The following is a 14582-nucleotide window of genomic DNA, read 5'->3' as shown; positions in this document are numbered from 1 at the left end:
AAAATGAAAAATATCAAGTGAAAGAGGTAACCAGAATGAGGGCAGTATGTCATGATCCTCCTCACAGAAGTGAGAACGAACATGTCAGAGGATCTAGTGAGGACCTGTCTCCTTGTAGGTAAATATCCCTAAGTTCATTTACAATTAAATTAAATGCATGCAAAATATCAACATAACAGCTTTTTCTTATTAATTAGGCAGGAGTTGAAACATTTGACACAAATCAAGGTTTGTGGGTGGTTGAAGAAGAAAGCATTCTCACATCTGATGACAGAAATGAGTAGTTAAATCTGAAGTGCATTCTGAGTTTTTACATTGGTGTTTGCTTTGGTTCAGCACTTCTACCTCTAAGACTCAAAATTCATGAGTATATTCACATATATATTCATGTGACTAAAGTAGACAATGGAAGAAATTTTTATGTTATTTTACTGAAATACTATTTTCATGTTTAGTGTTTCAAAAATGCCTTCAGTGTGTGACATAGGATTCTAGGTAAATAACTCAGAATATTGTGATTTTTTTCTTTTGAGTTAGTAGAGGTTTAAAAGTGGGTAAGTTATTATAGTTTGTAAAAATTTGGAAAGCAGGTGTTGACATTGTTGGTGGACTATCCAGTTAGTCAATGCTCTGCCTCTACTTAAATCTCAGCTCCCCAGGTTTCAAACTTTCTATTTGTTATGCAGACTGACTCTGCACTAAAAGTGGGCAGAATTGGGGCAGAGGCTGATACTAGGACAGGGGTCGCTGTCCTCAAACTGACAGTCGGACCCCATTGCAGAGGTCAGTATCCACACAGCTTATTGAATGTAGAGAGATTGAGCTTGTGTCTGTTTGGAGCCTTCACCCCTATGGTCTAGTCTCTTTGGTGAGGGAAGGTACTCTGAAGGCTATTGAAAGAGAAACGTGGACACAAACTCAGCCACAAAACCCTGGACCTAAAAATCTGTCCTGTCTGCGAGATGTGTTGGGGCAATGGTGGTACAGAACTTGTGGGAGTCGCCAATCAATGTGACAGGGAGCCCACACTTCACACTGCTTGGGATGGCTAGGAACCAGAGACTGGATATCCAAAAGACCTAGGGTAGAACCATAAACTATTTGTGAAAAAAAATGAAATTTTTCCCGATAATATTTTTCTATACTCATAGATGTCTTATACGGTCATCAACAGAAAGGCATCCTCTGGCAGAGATGGGAGCAGGTGTGCAGAGACCTACAGGCAGACATTTTGGGGGGGAGAGAGAGAGAGAGAGAGAGAGAGAGAGAGAGAGAGAGAGAGGAAGACTAAATTGAAGGTCTCCATTGGATCTTTCCCGGCTGCACTTGGTGAGTGTGGTGGAGGAGGGGGAGGAATGATTACGGGAGTCAGAGGGGATGGACGATACTAGGTGAAAATGACCCACTGTCTCAACTAATTAGGATGTATATGGGCTCACAGAGACTTAAGTGAAAAGCATAGGGTCTACATCAGGTGTATATGTTTAGTGTTTTTGTGGGATTTTAAACACCAGGAGTGGATTCATCTCTGACTCTTTTTGCCTGCTCTTGGGACTCTTTTCCTCCTATCGGGTGTCCTTGTCTTGTCTCCATATGAGGGCTTTCATCTTGTCTTCCTGTATCTTGTTTTGTTGTGCTTGGGTGTTGTCTCTTGGAGGCCCACTCTCTTCTGAAGGGAGACAAAGGGCTAGTGGACCTGGTAGAGAAAGAGGTTGGAGGGAAGACTGTGGTCAGGTTGTATTGTTTCAGAGAAGAACACATTTTCAATAAAAAAGGCAGAAAAGTAGTTCAAATCTGATGCTTTAGCGAAAACAAGATTGTAGCAGTATAGTTAACTGAATATAGTTAATTAATGAGGACACTGTCTTTGCAGTGTTCTAAGTCTCAGACCTGACTTCACCAGAAAGCAAAAGTCTCTGCTCACGCTTCCACTGCAAAGTGTAAAGTGTAACAGGACGAGACTCAGACTCCTCAACAGAGCAGTGCATTCCCTCCTGTGCTCACGGCAGCTCATCCTTCTCTGGGCCAACATAAACAGGCAATGGTCGTTCAATCATGTGAAATTAGCACCGATGGGGCAGGCTCATGCTAGAGTTTTTGTTAAAGTTGAAAATCAACATTTGAAGCTGCTCAGGAAGAGTCTGAGTATTCTTTCTTTATTTGGTAAACTTTTTTTCTCAATTATTAAAAAAGTTGAATTAAGTCAGAGCTTCTGTATAGTGCAGAAAATGTCTTTGAAAGAGTTCAATATGATCATGATAAGCTTCTCCACTGTTTCTTTTTCCTGAGATTGACAGAGAGAATTCAGGACATTGCTCAGTGTCCTAGAAGTTGTGTGGAGTGGCTTTAGACCTGCATGCTTCCGCATGAGTCCTCAGTGCTGCCAGGACAGACTGGAAGGCTATTGTCACCCCACTGAAACTTTTCTACATGTCTGCGATATTCTTTTGATTCTAAACTAAAGAAAGAAAGGTATGGGAAGGGCAAGGACCCTGCTAAAGTCACAGAACAAATTGTTGGCAAATCTGGAGCAAGCATGTTTGACTCTTGGTCTCATCAGTCCGGATTGCTTTCATTCCACCCATTTTGTTTTGCTGTGCTTATCCTACACTTTGTGTCCTGTCTGTGGCCCGAGGAATCACAACACATCACTTGGATGAAATTGTAAAAAGAGAGGGTTTTGAAGGTTTCACTACATAGGAAGAATAATGTTTAATCAATTGTTTGCCAATAATCTCAGTTTGATGATACAATATGAGTATATGTCTCAATAGCTTATTGTATATCTATAAATATTGTATTTACAATTATAATTCAGTCTTTCAACCCATATATATGGGCCGTAGTTTCTTTACTGTTGTCCAAAATTATTGATATTTTCTCGATCGGGCTACACTTTAACTCTCATTTTATTCCTTTTGTTGAATGCACATGGAAGACTTCCATGAAAATGCCCATGGAGTAACCTCTACCATGGTGCACACCTATGACTTTGTTCATTCCTCTGACTTATACACTTTAATTTATGGGTAATATATTGCAATTTCCTCATTAAATTTATTTCTTCTGATTGATTAGGTTTTTGTCTACTCTATGTGTTTCTTTTAAAATTCAAATTTTCCTCAAAGACAGTTTCTATCAGTGGGATAGACAGAGGTACAAGGGAGGGCTGGATAGGTAGGTCAAAATGAGCAAAGTATAACACACACAGACATACACACACAATACACACAGACACAAATGTCAGTATGAAACTCGGAATGCTGTGTGCTAACTATAGAAAATAACGAAAAGGTAGCTTCCATCCATCTAACCTACCTGGATCAGTGTTGGAATTATCATAAGTTAGACAACCCAAACCTGATAAACTCTAGCCTATGCCATTACTTGGCATAAAAAGTCAAGTTTAATACCTCCATAGAGGGAAAGACAATTAATTAGCAGCCGGGGGAAGTCATTTCAGTGTTGTCATAGAATTCTGGAATTGCCATTCTGTGTACATTTGACCAAGGGAATTGTTTCCAAGGACCACAGAAATTCGGCCAGAGCCAACCAGAAAATGTGGTGATTAATGGGTCACTTGAGGAGAAGGAAGAAAGACAATAAAATTATTTATCATAAAATTTACTGCTCAATCTTTTCCTCTTCAAATAGTAAAGATATAAATATTTGATGATATATTAAAATGACGGAATGTAAATCTCAAATAGCATATTTTAGTGAGTTGTAGTTTGCTTACTATTTTATAGTGCTATATGTAGATATGAAAATGTACTTAGAATTTATAAGAGCAGATGAAGGGACTCTCTTTCCTTCAGGCAGTAGAGTTCTTCTTTTTTTTTTTTTTGATTCAAAACAGGGTTGCTTGGTTTTACAGCTCAGATCTTGCCAGCTGTTGTCTTTGGTCTCATTGTCTTTTTGTCTTTTAGTTCCCTAATCTATAAAACAAGAATGAAAACATTATCTATATTGTTTTGCTAGTATCAATGCATATAAAAAACTTGAAATGCTACATACTTATAATAATTGTTGGAGATGGCGCAGAAGGGACCTGTGGGTGGTTGCAGGTAGAGAGAGTCCTGGTGGAAGCCAAGGGTTGGCTACGGTGCAGGCATGGGTGACCAGAGTAGGCAGGACAGTGGTACTCAACAACCTAAACACTGGAGGAAGTCTTGGGATGTCTAGGTACCAAGTGGTGTGGTTATAAAATTGAATGTTTAATAATTTGAAACAAATTTTTTTGCCTGTATATAATGTTAGTATTATCATTTTAAAATATTACAACAAAGCATTTGAATATTTTCTCATAAAAGAAATGGAAAATCACTACTATGCTTTATGAATTTAAACATTATATAATGTAAATACATTGAAATATGACATGTATCTCATAATATATAATTTTTACATTGTATGTATTATAATTATTATTTTCTTTTTTTTCGAGACAGGGTTTCTCTGTAGCTTTGGATTATTTTCTTTTTTTTAAATTTATTTATTTATTAAGGATTTCTGCCTCCTCCCCGCCACCGCCTCCCATTTCCCTCCCCCTCCCCCAATCAAGTCCCTCTCCCTCATCAGCTTGAAGAGCAATCAGGGTTCCCTGACCTGTGGGAAGTCCAAGGACCGCCCACCTCCATCCAGGTTTAGTAAGGTGAGTATCCAAACTGCCTAGGCTCCCCCAAAGCCAGTACGTGCAGTAGGATCAAAAACCCATTGCCATTGTTCTTGAGTTCTCAGTAGTCCTCATTGTTCGCTATGTCCAGCGAGTCTGGTTTTATCCCATGCTTTTTCAGACCCAGGCCAGCTGGCCTTGGTTAGTTCCCGATAGAACATCCCCATTGTCTCAGTGTGTGGGTGCACCCCTCACGGTCCTGAGTTCCTTGCTCGTGCTCTCTCTCCTTCTGCTCCTGATTTGGACCTTGAGATTTCTGTCTGGTGCTCCAACGTGGGTCTCTGTCTCTTTTCATCGCCTGATGAAAGTTAATATTCAGGAGGATGCCTATATGTTTTTCTTTGGGTTCTCCTTCTTATTTAGCTTCTCTAGGATCACTAATTATAGGCTCAATGTCCTTTATGGCTAGAAACCAAATATGAGTGAGTACATCCCATGTTCCTCTTTTTGGGTCTGGCTTACCTCACTCAGGATAGTTTGACACAAAATTTATGTCATATTATCATCACTCTTGCTCTTAGTGTCTCATTCTGCAGCCTGTTTGAAACTGGCATAGCTTACACCCCATCAACACCCTTAGAGGATTTTTAGGAGCCTATTTATTATTTTATTTCAGCTACGACCACAACTATTGCCCCCATATGCATCAATTTTACCACCACCACCACTGAATTTTTTTATTAAAACAGGAAAATATAACAATAAAAAGGAGTTATGCTCATCTTCAACAGTAAATTGCTGAACATATTCTCTGTTAGGCTCTTTTGGAAAGGTTAAGAACACTATAGAAAGTAGATTGAGGCTAAAATCACTTTATTTTGAGGTATTTTATATAGTAATTATAAAAGGAACAAGTGAAAACACTTCCTAATTTATTTTGAAAAATCATCAAAGTTAAATACTGTACAAAATTATGACTACTAATAATTTTGTAGAAAGCATCCCGTACAAGGTGTGGGCATAGAAACTTTAATTCAAACTCCCCTCATGCATATTGATTAAGGTACTATAGATAATAACTGGTAAATTCCTAAATGTAACCTGGTTCACAAACTAATAGAGAGCTGAAATATCATTGACTTCATTTTCTTCATGGCCATTGAGTGTAGAGTTGCATTTTTAATGTTTTTTTTTTTTAAAAACAAAGTATTTAGGATACTTCCCTGTAACTCAGAAGCTGGTAGCAGAGTTTCCTCATCGCTGCTTTCATCTCCTTGTTCCTGAACGTATAGATGACTGGATTCAGAAAAGGAGTGAGGACTGCATCAAAGATGGCAAGGAATTTGTCTAAGTGTGATGAAGGGAATGGCCAGATATAGAAGAAGATCAATGGCCCAAAGAATAAAACCACTACTGTCACATGAGCTGACAAAGTAGACAGGGCCTTGGATATGCCACCTGCAGAGTGCTTCTGAACAGTGACCAAAATGAAGATATAAGATATCAGTATGAAGAAGGAGCCCAAGGAGATGAGTCCACTGCTGGCTGTGACCATAAACTCCAATTTGTTGGTCTCTGTGCAAGCAAGTTTAATGAGCTGAGGGAGATCACAGTAAAAACTGTCCAGAATATTAGGTCCACAGAAGGGCAAGTCTACAACGAAAGCCAGTTGGGCCACTGAGTGGATAAGTCCCAGGATCCAGGCTACTGACAAAAGTAAAATGCATATTCCTGGTCTTAAGATAGTCAAGTAGTGAAGAGGTTTACATATGGCTACGTATCTATCAAAAGCCATGGCTATGAGCAGTACCATTTCTGTACCCCCAATAGCATGAATAAAGAAGATCTGAGTTATACAACCCCCAAATGAAATGGATTTGTGTTTTCTAAAAAGATCATAAATCATCTTGGGTGCTGCAACAGAGCAACCTCCCAGGTCAAGAAATGAGAGATTGGCCAGCAGGAAGTACATTGGGGAGTGCAGGTTGGAGTCAGCAGTCACAGAGAACACAATGAGGAGGTTCCCCATCAGACTTGCTGTATAGAACACAGAAGAAAAGAAGAAGAGAAGCAACTGGATTCCCCATGTATTGGAGAGTCCCAGGAACACAAATTCAGATACAACAAAGTAGTTGTTTCCATCCATTGCAGTGGAGAATAAAGCTTTATTCAATAAAACCTGAAAAAGTTAGAGAAGAGAAAATACAAGCTGAATGCGCAATTAATGACTACATCAGTTTCACACTGTAAAATGCTATATAAAGTCAGTTCACCTCAGTGTAACTGCAGAAAATTGGCAGTCATTCAATGCCATGAGCCACCACATCTAACATCCTGTATTTCTTAACAGTATCCAAATAAAGATAGGGAATATTTAGGAATAAGTATTGGAAGAGGACAAATGACCGGCCTGACAAACGGCTATGAGGAGACTATGAGGCTATAAGGAAATAAGACACGGGAGAAAGGAAATAAGAAGAACCCCCCCCCCGATTTCTCTAATCCAGTTTCCTGCTCCTGCCCAAGGTGTGTCCCCAAAACTTTCTGTGGACCTTTAGGTTTCTTACCTCTTTGATTGTTCCAATTAGCAAAGTGGTACAGTACTCCCATAAAGGCTGTCTCACAGTTAATCTTTTATCAAACCATATTCACCTTTTTCCATATACAGTGAGAAGATAATGCACAAACCATAACATCACCCCACTTTAATAACAAAACTGCAAAAGTTTTAAAGTCTAGGTTGTAGATGCAGCAGGGTAAGAACTGGGTTAGAAAAGATTTGTAGGATGCAGCAATACATGGATTATGTGAATAAAATGCATATAAATCCATTTTATAATAAAATTTATTAAAAAATTCTACATGATTGATACTTCAAGATCATTTCCACCCTGTTTTGTGTATTCATACTTCATTGTATGGTGGAAAGAACAGTGTATCTGGAGTGAGAAAAACATAATGCCCGCCTCGAGTCTTTGAGAACTCAAAGAAAGGTTTTCTTCCACCCCTTCCACACTTCACTCACTGCCTGTCTCCCATTTCATTGTCTGCAAAACTAAAGGGGTGAGTGCAGATGGTAAAGAATGATTTCAAACATTTTGGTTATTTTATAATAGAATACTAGTCTGCCACACAATGAAACTCTTTTTTTTTGTCTTTTTTTTTTATTGCGGAAAGAAGAAAAAAAAACATAAACAAAAAACAAGTTTCCACCTCCTCCCAGCCTCCCATTTCCCTTCCCCTCCTCCCACCCTTCTTCCCCTCCTCCCACCCTACTCCCCCTCCACCCACCCTTCTCCCCCTCCCCCCACTCCTCTCCCTCTCCCTCTCCAGTCCACAGAGCAGTCCGGGTTCCCTGCCCTGTGTTAAGTCCTAGGTCCTCCCCCCTCTGTCCATATCTAGGAAGGTGAACATCCAAACTGGCTAGGCTCCCACAAAGCCAGCACATTAAGTAGGATCAAAACCCCCTGCCATTGTCCTTGGTGTCTCATCAGCCCTCATTGTTCGCCATGTTCAGAGAGTCCGGTTTTATCCCATGCTTTTTCGGTCACAGTCCAGCTGGCCTTGGTGAGCTCCCAGTAGATCAGCTCCACTGTCTCAGTGGGTGGATGCACGCCTCGTGGTCCCGAATTCTTTGCTCATGTTCTCCCTCCTTCTGCTCCTCATTGGGACCTTGGGAGCTCAGTCCAGTGCTCCTGTGTGGGTCAAAACAACTTTGAGATATCATCTTACACCTGTCAGAATGGCTAAAGTCAAAAACACCAAGGATAACCTTTGCTGGAGAGGCTGTGGAGGAACGGGTACCCTCATCCATTGCTGGTGGGAATGCAATCTTGTGCAACCACTGTGGAAGTCAGTGTTTCGGTTTCTCAGGAAATTCGGGATCAACTTACCCCTGGACCCAGCAATACCACTCTTGGGAATATACCCAAGAGATGCTCTATCATATGACAAAAGCATTTGTTCAACTATGTTCATAGCAGTATTATTTTTAATAGCCAGAACCTGGAAACAACCTAGATGCCCTTCAATGGAAGAATGGATGAAGAAAGTATGGAATATATACACGCTAGAGTACTACGCTGCGGTAAAAAACAATGACTTCTCGAATTTTGCATGCAAATGGATGGAAATAGAAAACACTACAAAAGCAATGAAACTCTTTATAACGATAGTATCCTCTTCTTTGGGTTGCAGCTATCTCCACTCTTGTCCCTTGTTTGTAGTTATTTGCATTTCATATTCTAAAGAAGACCTTTCTTCAGATCAATCTACCTTTTATTTCTTTTGTTATAGTTAGAATGTCATTATAAATTCACTGTGTCACTTATCATAGCCATTTGTCATCAATAAACAAACACTTTCTAGATGTCTACTATACCCATTGTTCAATGAATTTTTGAAGTAGTAACACATTCAGTACCCTTTAGTCTTCTACATTAGCACACACAATGTAAAAAATAGTAAGACTGCCAAACAAGGAATGTGGTCATATAAATTTTCTGAAGTAGAAACAATACCTGTGAGTCAGCCTGATGAGGGTTGCAGTCTGAAGGAAATCAGAACCCAGGCTGCAGATCCAGGTACAGCTCTTGTTCTTTTTCAATATACAACTCATATCTGAGCTTAAAGATTTCCTAACACAGCCAAGGACACTCTGCAGCAGTTCATGATTGATGAGCTTCCTATGACAGTAATAACCCAGTCTAAAACAAAACCAGCATCAATTATGTACATGACACCATACTTCCACACACTATCTTGTCTGACACTTGTAACTACTGCAGGAGTAGTTGTTATTGTCCCTTCCTGGAGGAATTAAGACCATGAAAGTAGAAGTGACATTTCAGAATAGTGAGTTGTAGGAATCCAGAGAGTCTGATGAGCATCTTCTTCAATATCTACAGGAGACTTGATCCTTTTCTCATGACTATTCTGTTGTGTGTTGCTCCTTAGTGGTTGTCTAGCTGCCTTACAGTGACTCACAGTGTGTTTGGCAGACCTTAATGAGAGAAGGCAGGCTTAAGAGAGACGGCAGGCTGCATTCATAAGATCTAGGTTTCTTAGGTTTCTTCAAATGCATCTTATAGATGCATCTTATTATTCACAATGATTCTTAAAATAAACATGAAGGAGAGCAATCCATTTAATACCTGCAGCACAGAACAAACTGGTTGTTTCCAGGCCATCTTTATCTATTTCCACATGAAGACTTTGGCATTTCAAAGAACAGACAATTCTTAGCACTCTGATGCAGAGAGTAAATTCTTACACTTCTAAGGCTGCCTCCTATACTTCTAGCTCCTTGTTTTCCCATCTCAAACTTAGAGGTTAAAAAGTAATTTAAGTTTTAGATATTGTGTCTTTCTTCTTTTCCTTTGTTTATTTCTTTATTTATTTTTTGCTCATCAACCTAAGTTGAGGCATTTTTTCTGGTGCAAGATAATATTTAATTGATTTCTATAGAAAATAATCTATCATCAGAATAAATCTATTTAATACTGGCTAGTTGGAACCTTAGATATTGTACTATAATAGGCTATTACTATATTTGTCACTAGTGCTCTTAAAGGTTTATTTCCAAAGACTTAAGCATAGTATACTCTTGATTAGAAGTAGCATTATTTCATGTATAAGCATCTCCACGAGGGCTGCTACTGTGGGGACACAGCTAATTGGCCCACAGAGGAGTACTGACCAAATGATATCACAGAGACTTGGGATGGCCAATATGAACTCATTGTGCAAGGGAATTGTTACCTGGAATCCTGGCAAGTCAAAGGAGGAAGCTTTAAATGAATCACAAAGGAGGGAATGGGAGAGAGACAGAAAGATATATGAATGTAAAAGATCTAAGGTCTGCATAATAAGGTAACATTGAGTAGTCACTTAAATCAAAGCTACCTCATTTTTAAGTATTCATGGAGATAACATATGTGACCATATATTTTATATATATTTATATATAATACTTGTGTATAAATTAAAATATAATTACATCATTCCCCTTTCCTTTCCAACCACCAGTTCTTTCCCTTTATCCCCACTTGATTTCCCTCAAATTCAAGGTTCCTTTTCTTTGTTACTATTACATTACCACCATAAAATATTACTTGCTCAGTTTGCTTCCTGCTACTGGTATGCATATGATTTCACAGCTGACCAACTGGGGCTCATTCATGGGGAAGTCTGTGTTTTCACACCCAGCATTCCTTAGTTGCCTGCAGTTCTTTGTCTAAGGCATTATGGAGCTTCCTCTTCTATGTTATATTTTATAGTTGTTGTATTTGTTCAGGTCTTGTTTTGGCATCAGCATTATTGAGGAATCATGGGCTAACTTTCCCTGTCATTTTTAGGAGACATAATATCACACCAGATTCCTGGTTCCCTGGCTTTTACCATATTTCTGTTCTTCTTCCAGGTTGTACCCTGTAGGTGGAGAATTTGTGTTGCAGATATAGCAATTGGGGTTGTGCTCCCCACGATCAGTTGATCTTTACATTTTGGCCTTGGGTGGTTTTTCGAAATGACCTCCATTTGTTCCTTAGAGAATATTCTTTGGGGAGCAGGAGCTGCATGTATCTGTGGATAGGAAGCTAAATATGATGAATGCAGATGGGAATTATGATGGTTTAGTATAATGGAGGTAGTAGGTTTTCTTCTGAGATCTATGATCTCACTGGTCCTAGGTAGTTGGCTAGGTTTGCAGTACCAGGCATGGTTTCCATTCTGTAGAGTGGACCTTAAGCCCAATTAGAAGCTGGATGCCTTTAATATATGAGTGCTTACTGTTGCACCTTTAGGAACTTCAAGAAAATGAAGATTAAAACTACTTTTAGACTCAACCTCGACCTAGTCATAACGGCCATCATCAGGAATACAAATGATAGGATAGCAAAGTTTGGAGTGGATTTTGAAAAGGGGAATCTTTTTATTTTATTTTATTTTTTTATTTTGTTTCATTAAAAGTTTGCACTTCCCCTCCTCCCATTCTTTTTCCACTCCCCCATTCATCCTCTTCTGTCCCTCTCCCTCCTTAAGAGGGGGAAGGGAACCCTGCCCTTTGGGAAGTCCAAGGCCCTCCCCCCTACATCCAGGCCTAAAAAGCTATGTATCCAAATAGACTAGGATCCCAAAAAGCCAGTGCATGCAGTAGAAACAAGTCAGCGGTAAAAAATAATGACATTTTGAATTTTGCATGTAAATGGATGGAAATAGAAAACACTATCCTAAGTGACTCAAAAAGAGGAATATGGTATGTACTCACTCATTAGTGAATTCTAGCCATAAACAAAGGACATTAAGCCTATAGTTCGCAAGCCTAGAGAAGCCATATAACAAGAAAAACATATATAGATACTCCTGAAAATTGGAAGCAAACAAGATTGCCGGGCAAAAGTTGGGAGCAAAGGGGTGGGGGTAGGGGTTGGGTAGGTGTTGGTGGAAGGGGAGATGGGGAGAGAGAAGGGAGAAAAACAGGGAAATCTTTATATACTGCTGATGGGAGTGTACAGTACTATAGCCACTTTTGAAATTAGTCTGGTGACTTCTCAAAAACCAAAAATAGAACTACTTTAGAAACAAATCCTTCCGATTGTAGGAGCCAGAGGCATCAAGGAAATCACAAGAAAACCCACAGAAACAACTAACTTGAGCTCTGAGGTACTCACAAAGTCTGAACCAAGAACCAGGGAACCTTTCCAGGACTGACCTAACCCCTCTACATATATGTGACAGTTGTATAGCTTGCTCTACTTATGAGACTCCTAACAATGGGAATAGGGACTGTCCCTAATACCTACAGGCCATTGGGAATCTATTCCTCATACTAGGTTGCCCTGCCCAGAGTTAATACAAGGAAAAGTACTTAGTCTTACTGCAACTTGATATGCCATGTTTTGTTGATACCCATTGGAGGCTGCCCCTTTCTGAACAGAAACAGAGGAAAAGTGGATATGTTGGGTAGGTAACTTTGTAAGGAAGGAATAGGTGGAGAGAAAAGAGGAAAATCTGTGGTCTTGATGTAAAATATATAAAATGGGGTACTGAACTGAACAGAGAATTCTAAACAGAAGAAGTTCAAATGGCCAAAAGACACGGTCATGCTCAACATCCTTAGCGATCAGGGAAATGCAAATCAAAACAACTTTGAGATACCATCTAACACCTGTCAGAATGGCTAAAATCAAAAACACCAATGATAGCCTTTGCTGGAGAGGATGTGGAGTAAGGGGAACACTCATCCATTGCTGGTGGGAATACAAACTTGTGCAAACACTTTGGAAATCAATGTGCGAGTTTCTCAGGAAATTCGGGATCAACCTACCCCAGGATCCAGCAATACCACTCTTAGGAATATACCCAAGAGATGCCCTATCATACTACAAAAGCATTTGTTCAACTATGTTTATAGCAGCGTTATTTGTAATAGCCAGAACCTGGAAACAACATAGATGCCCCTCAATGGAAGAATGGATAAAGAAAGTGTGGAATATATATGCATTAGAGTACTACTCAGTGGTAAAAAACAATGACATCTTGAATTTTGCATGCAAATGAATGGAAATAGAAAACACTATCCTGAGTGAGGTAACCTAGACCCAAAAATATGAATATGGTATGTACTCACTCATTAGTGGATTCTAGCCATAAATAAAGGACTTTGAGCCTATGGTTCATGATCCCAGAGAAGCCAAATAGGAAGCTGAACCCCAAAAAACCATATAGTTATCCTCCTGGATATTGGAAGTAGACAAGATTGCCAGGCAAAAATTGAGAGCTTGGGGGTAGGGGTGGGGTGGAGGTAAGGGGAGACTGGGAGAGAAGTGAGAAGGGGAGGATGGGGAGAGCTTGGGGGAATGGACATTTGGGATGGAGGAAGAGTAGATATTGGAGCAGGGAAGTATATATCTTAATTAAGGGAACCATTTTAGGGTTGCCAAGAGATTGAACTCTAGAGGTGTCCCCAGGTGTCCAAGGAGATGTCTGCAGCTTGTTCCTTGAGCAACTGAGGAGAGAGCATCTGAACTGGCCCTATCCTATAGCCACACTGATAAATATCTTGCATATCACCAAGAACCTTTATCTGGCGATGGATGGAGATAGAGACAGAGACCCACGTTGGAGCACTGGACTGAGCTCCCAAGGTCCAGATGAAGAGCAGAACAAGGGAGAAGATGAGCAAAGAAGTCAGTACCGCATGGGGTGCGCCCACCCACTTTGAAGGTGGGGCTTTTCTAATGGGAACCCACCAAGGCCAGCTGGACTGGGACTGATAGAGCATGTGATCAAACTGGACTCTCAGAACATGGCTGACAATGAGGGCTGACTGAGAAGTCAAGGACATTGGCACTGGGTTTTGATTCTACTGCATGTTCTGGCTTTGTGGGAACCTAGCCTGTTTGGATGCTCATCTTCCTAGACTTGGATGGAGTGGGGAGGACCTTGGACTTCCCACAGGGCAGGGAACCCTGACTGCTCTTTGGACTGGAGAGGGAGGGGGAGGGGGAATGGGGGCCGGGAAAGGAAAATTGGAGGAGCTGAAAATTTGTAATAATAATATAAAAATAACAAAAAGATCTTCAAAAAAGAAATGAAACCTATTATAAGCCACAGAGAAAAAAGCAAATTCTTATTGAAATAAAATTCTTGTTTCTTTGCATGTTTATACACACAGAAAATAAAGAATAATCTATAATATTGGCTTTAACTTAAAAAAAGTAAAAAATTAGAGTCTTCTATATCACTCCCAAGTATCACCCAAAGGACTCTATATTACCCTACAGAGGAACCTGTTTTACATTCATGTTCATTGCTACCCTTTATAAAATGAGGGGATATGGAATCAGCCTCATATATTATTAATAGAAGAACACATTATATAAGCGTGATATATATATATATATATATATATATATATATAGACACACATACATAGTGAAATTTTATTCAGTAGTAGTAAAGAAAA

At 39.7% G+C, this 14582-nt stretch overlaps 1 protein-coding gene across 1 annotated transcript; it reads right to left on the bottom strand.

Annotated features, from left to right (window-relative positions):
* Positions 1-5825: 5825 nt before the first annotated feature.
* LOC121465811 (olfactory receptor 4F15-like) lies at positions 5826-6761 on the bottom strand. The gene has a single exon (XM_041679214.1). The coding sequence runs from the start codon at positions 6759-6761 to the stop codon at positions 5826-5828; it is 936 nt and encodes a 311-aa protein (XP_041535148.1).
* Positions 6762-14582: the final 7821 nt, after the last annotated feature.

The sequence above is a fragment of the Microtus oregoni genome, unplaced genomic scaffold, assembly GCF_018167655.1.
Source record: "Microtus oregoni isolate MIOR12 unplaced genomic scaffold, Mior012 000031F_ref0000149, whole genome shotgun sequence".
Classification (NCBI taxonomy): domain Eukaryota; kingdom Metazoa; phylum Chordata; class Mammalia; order Rodentia; family Cricetidae; genus Microtus; species Microtus oregoni.
This window is presented reverse-complemented; position numbering and strand designations above follow the sequence as displayed.

Coding starts and splice junctions, on each gene's coding strand:
- LOC121465811 (XM_041679214.1), bottom strand. CDS start 6,761: ATGGATGGAAACAACTACTTTGTTGTATCTGAATTTGTGTTCCTGGGA.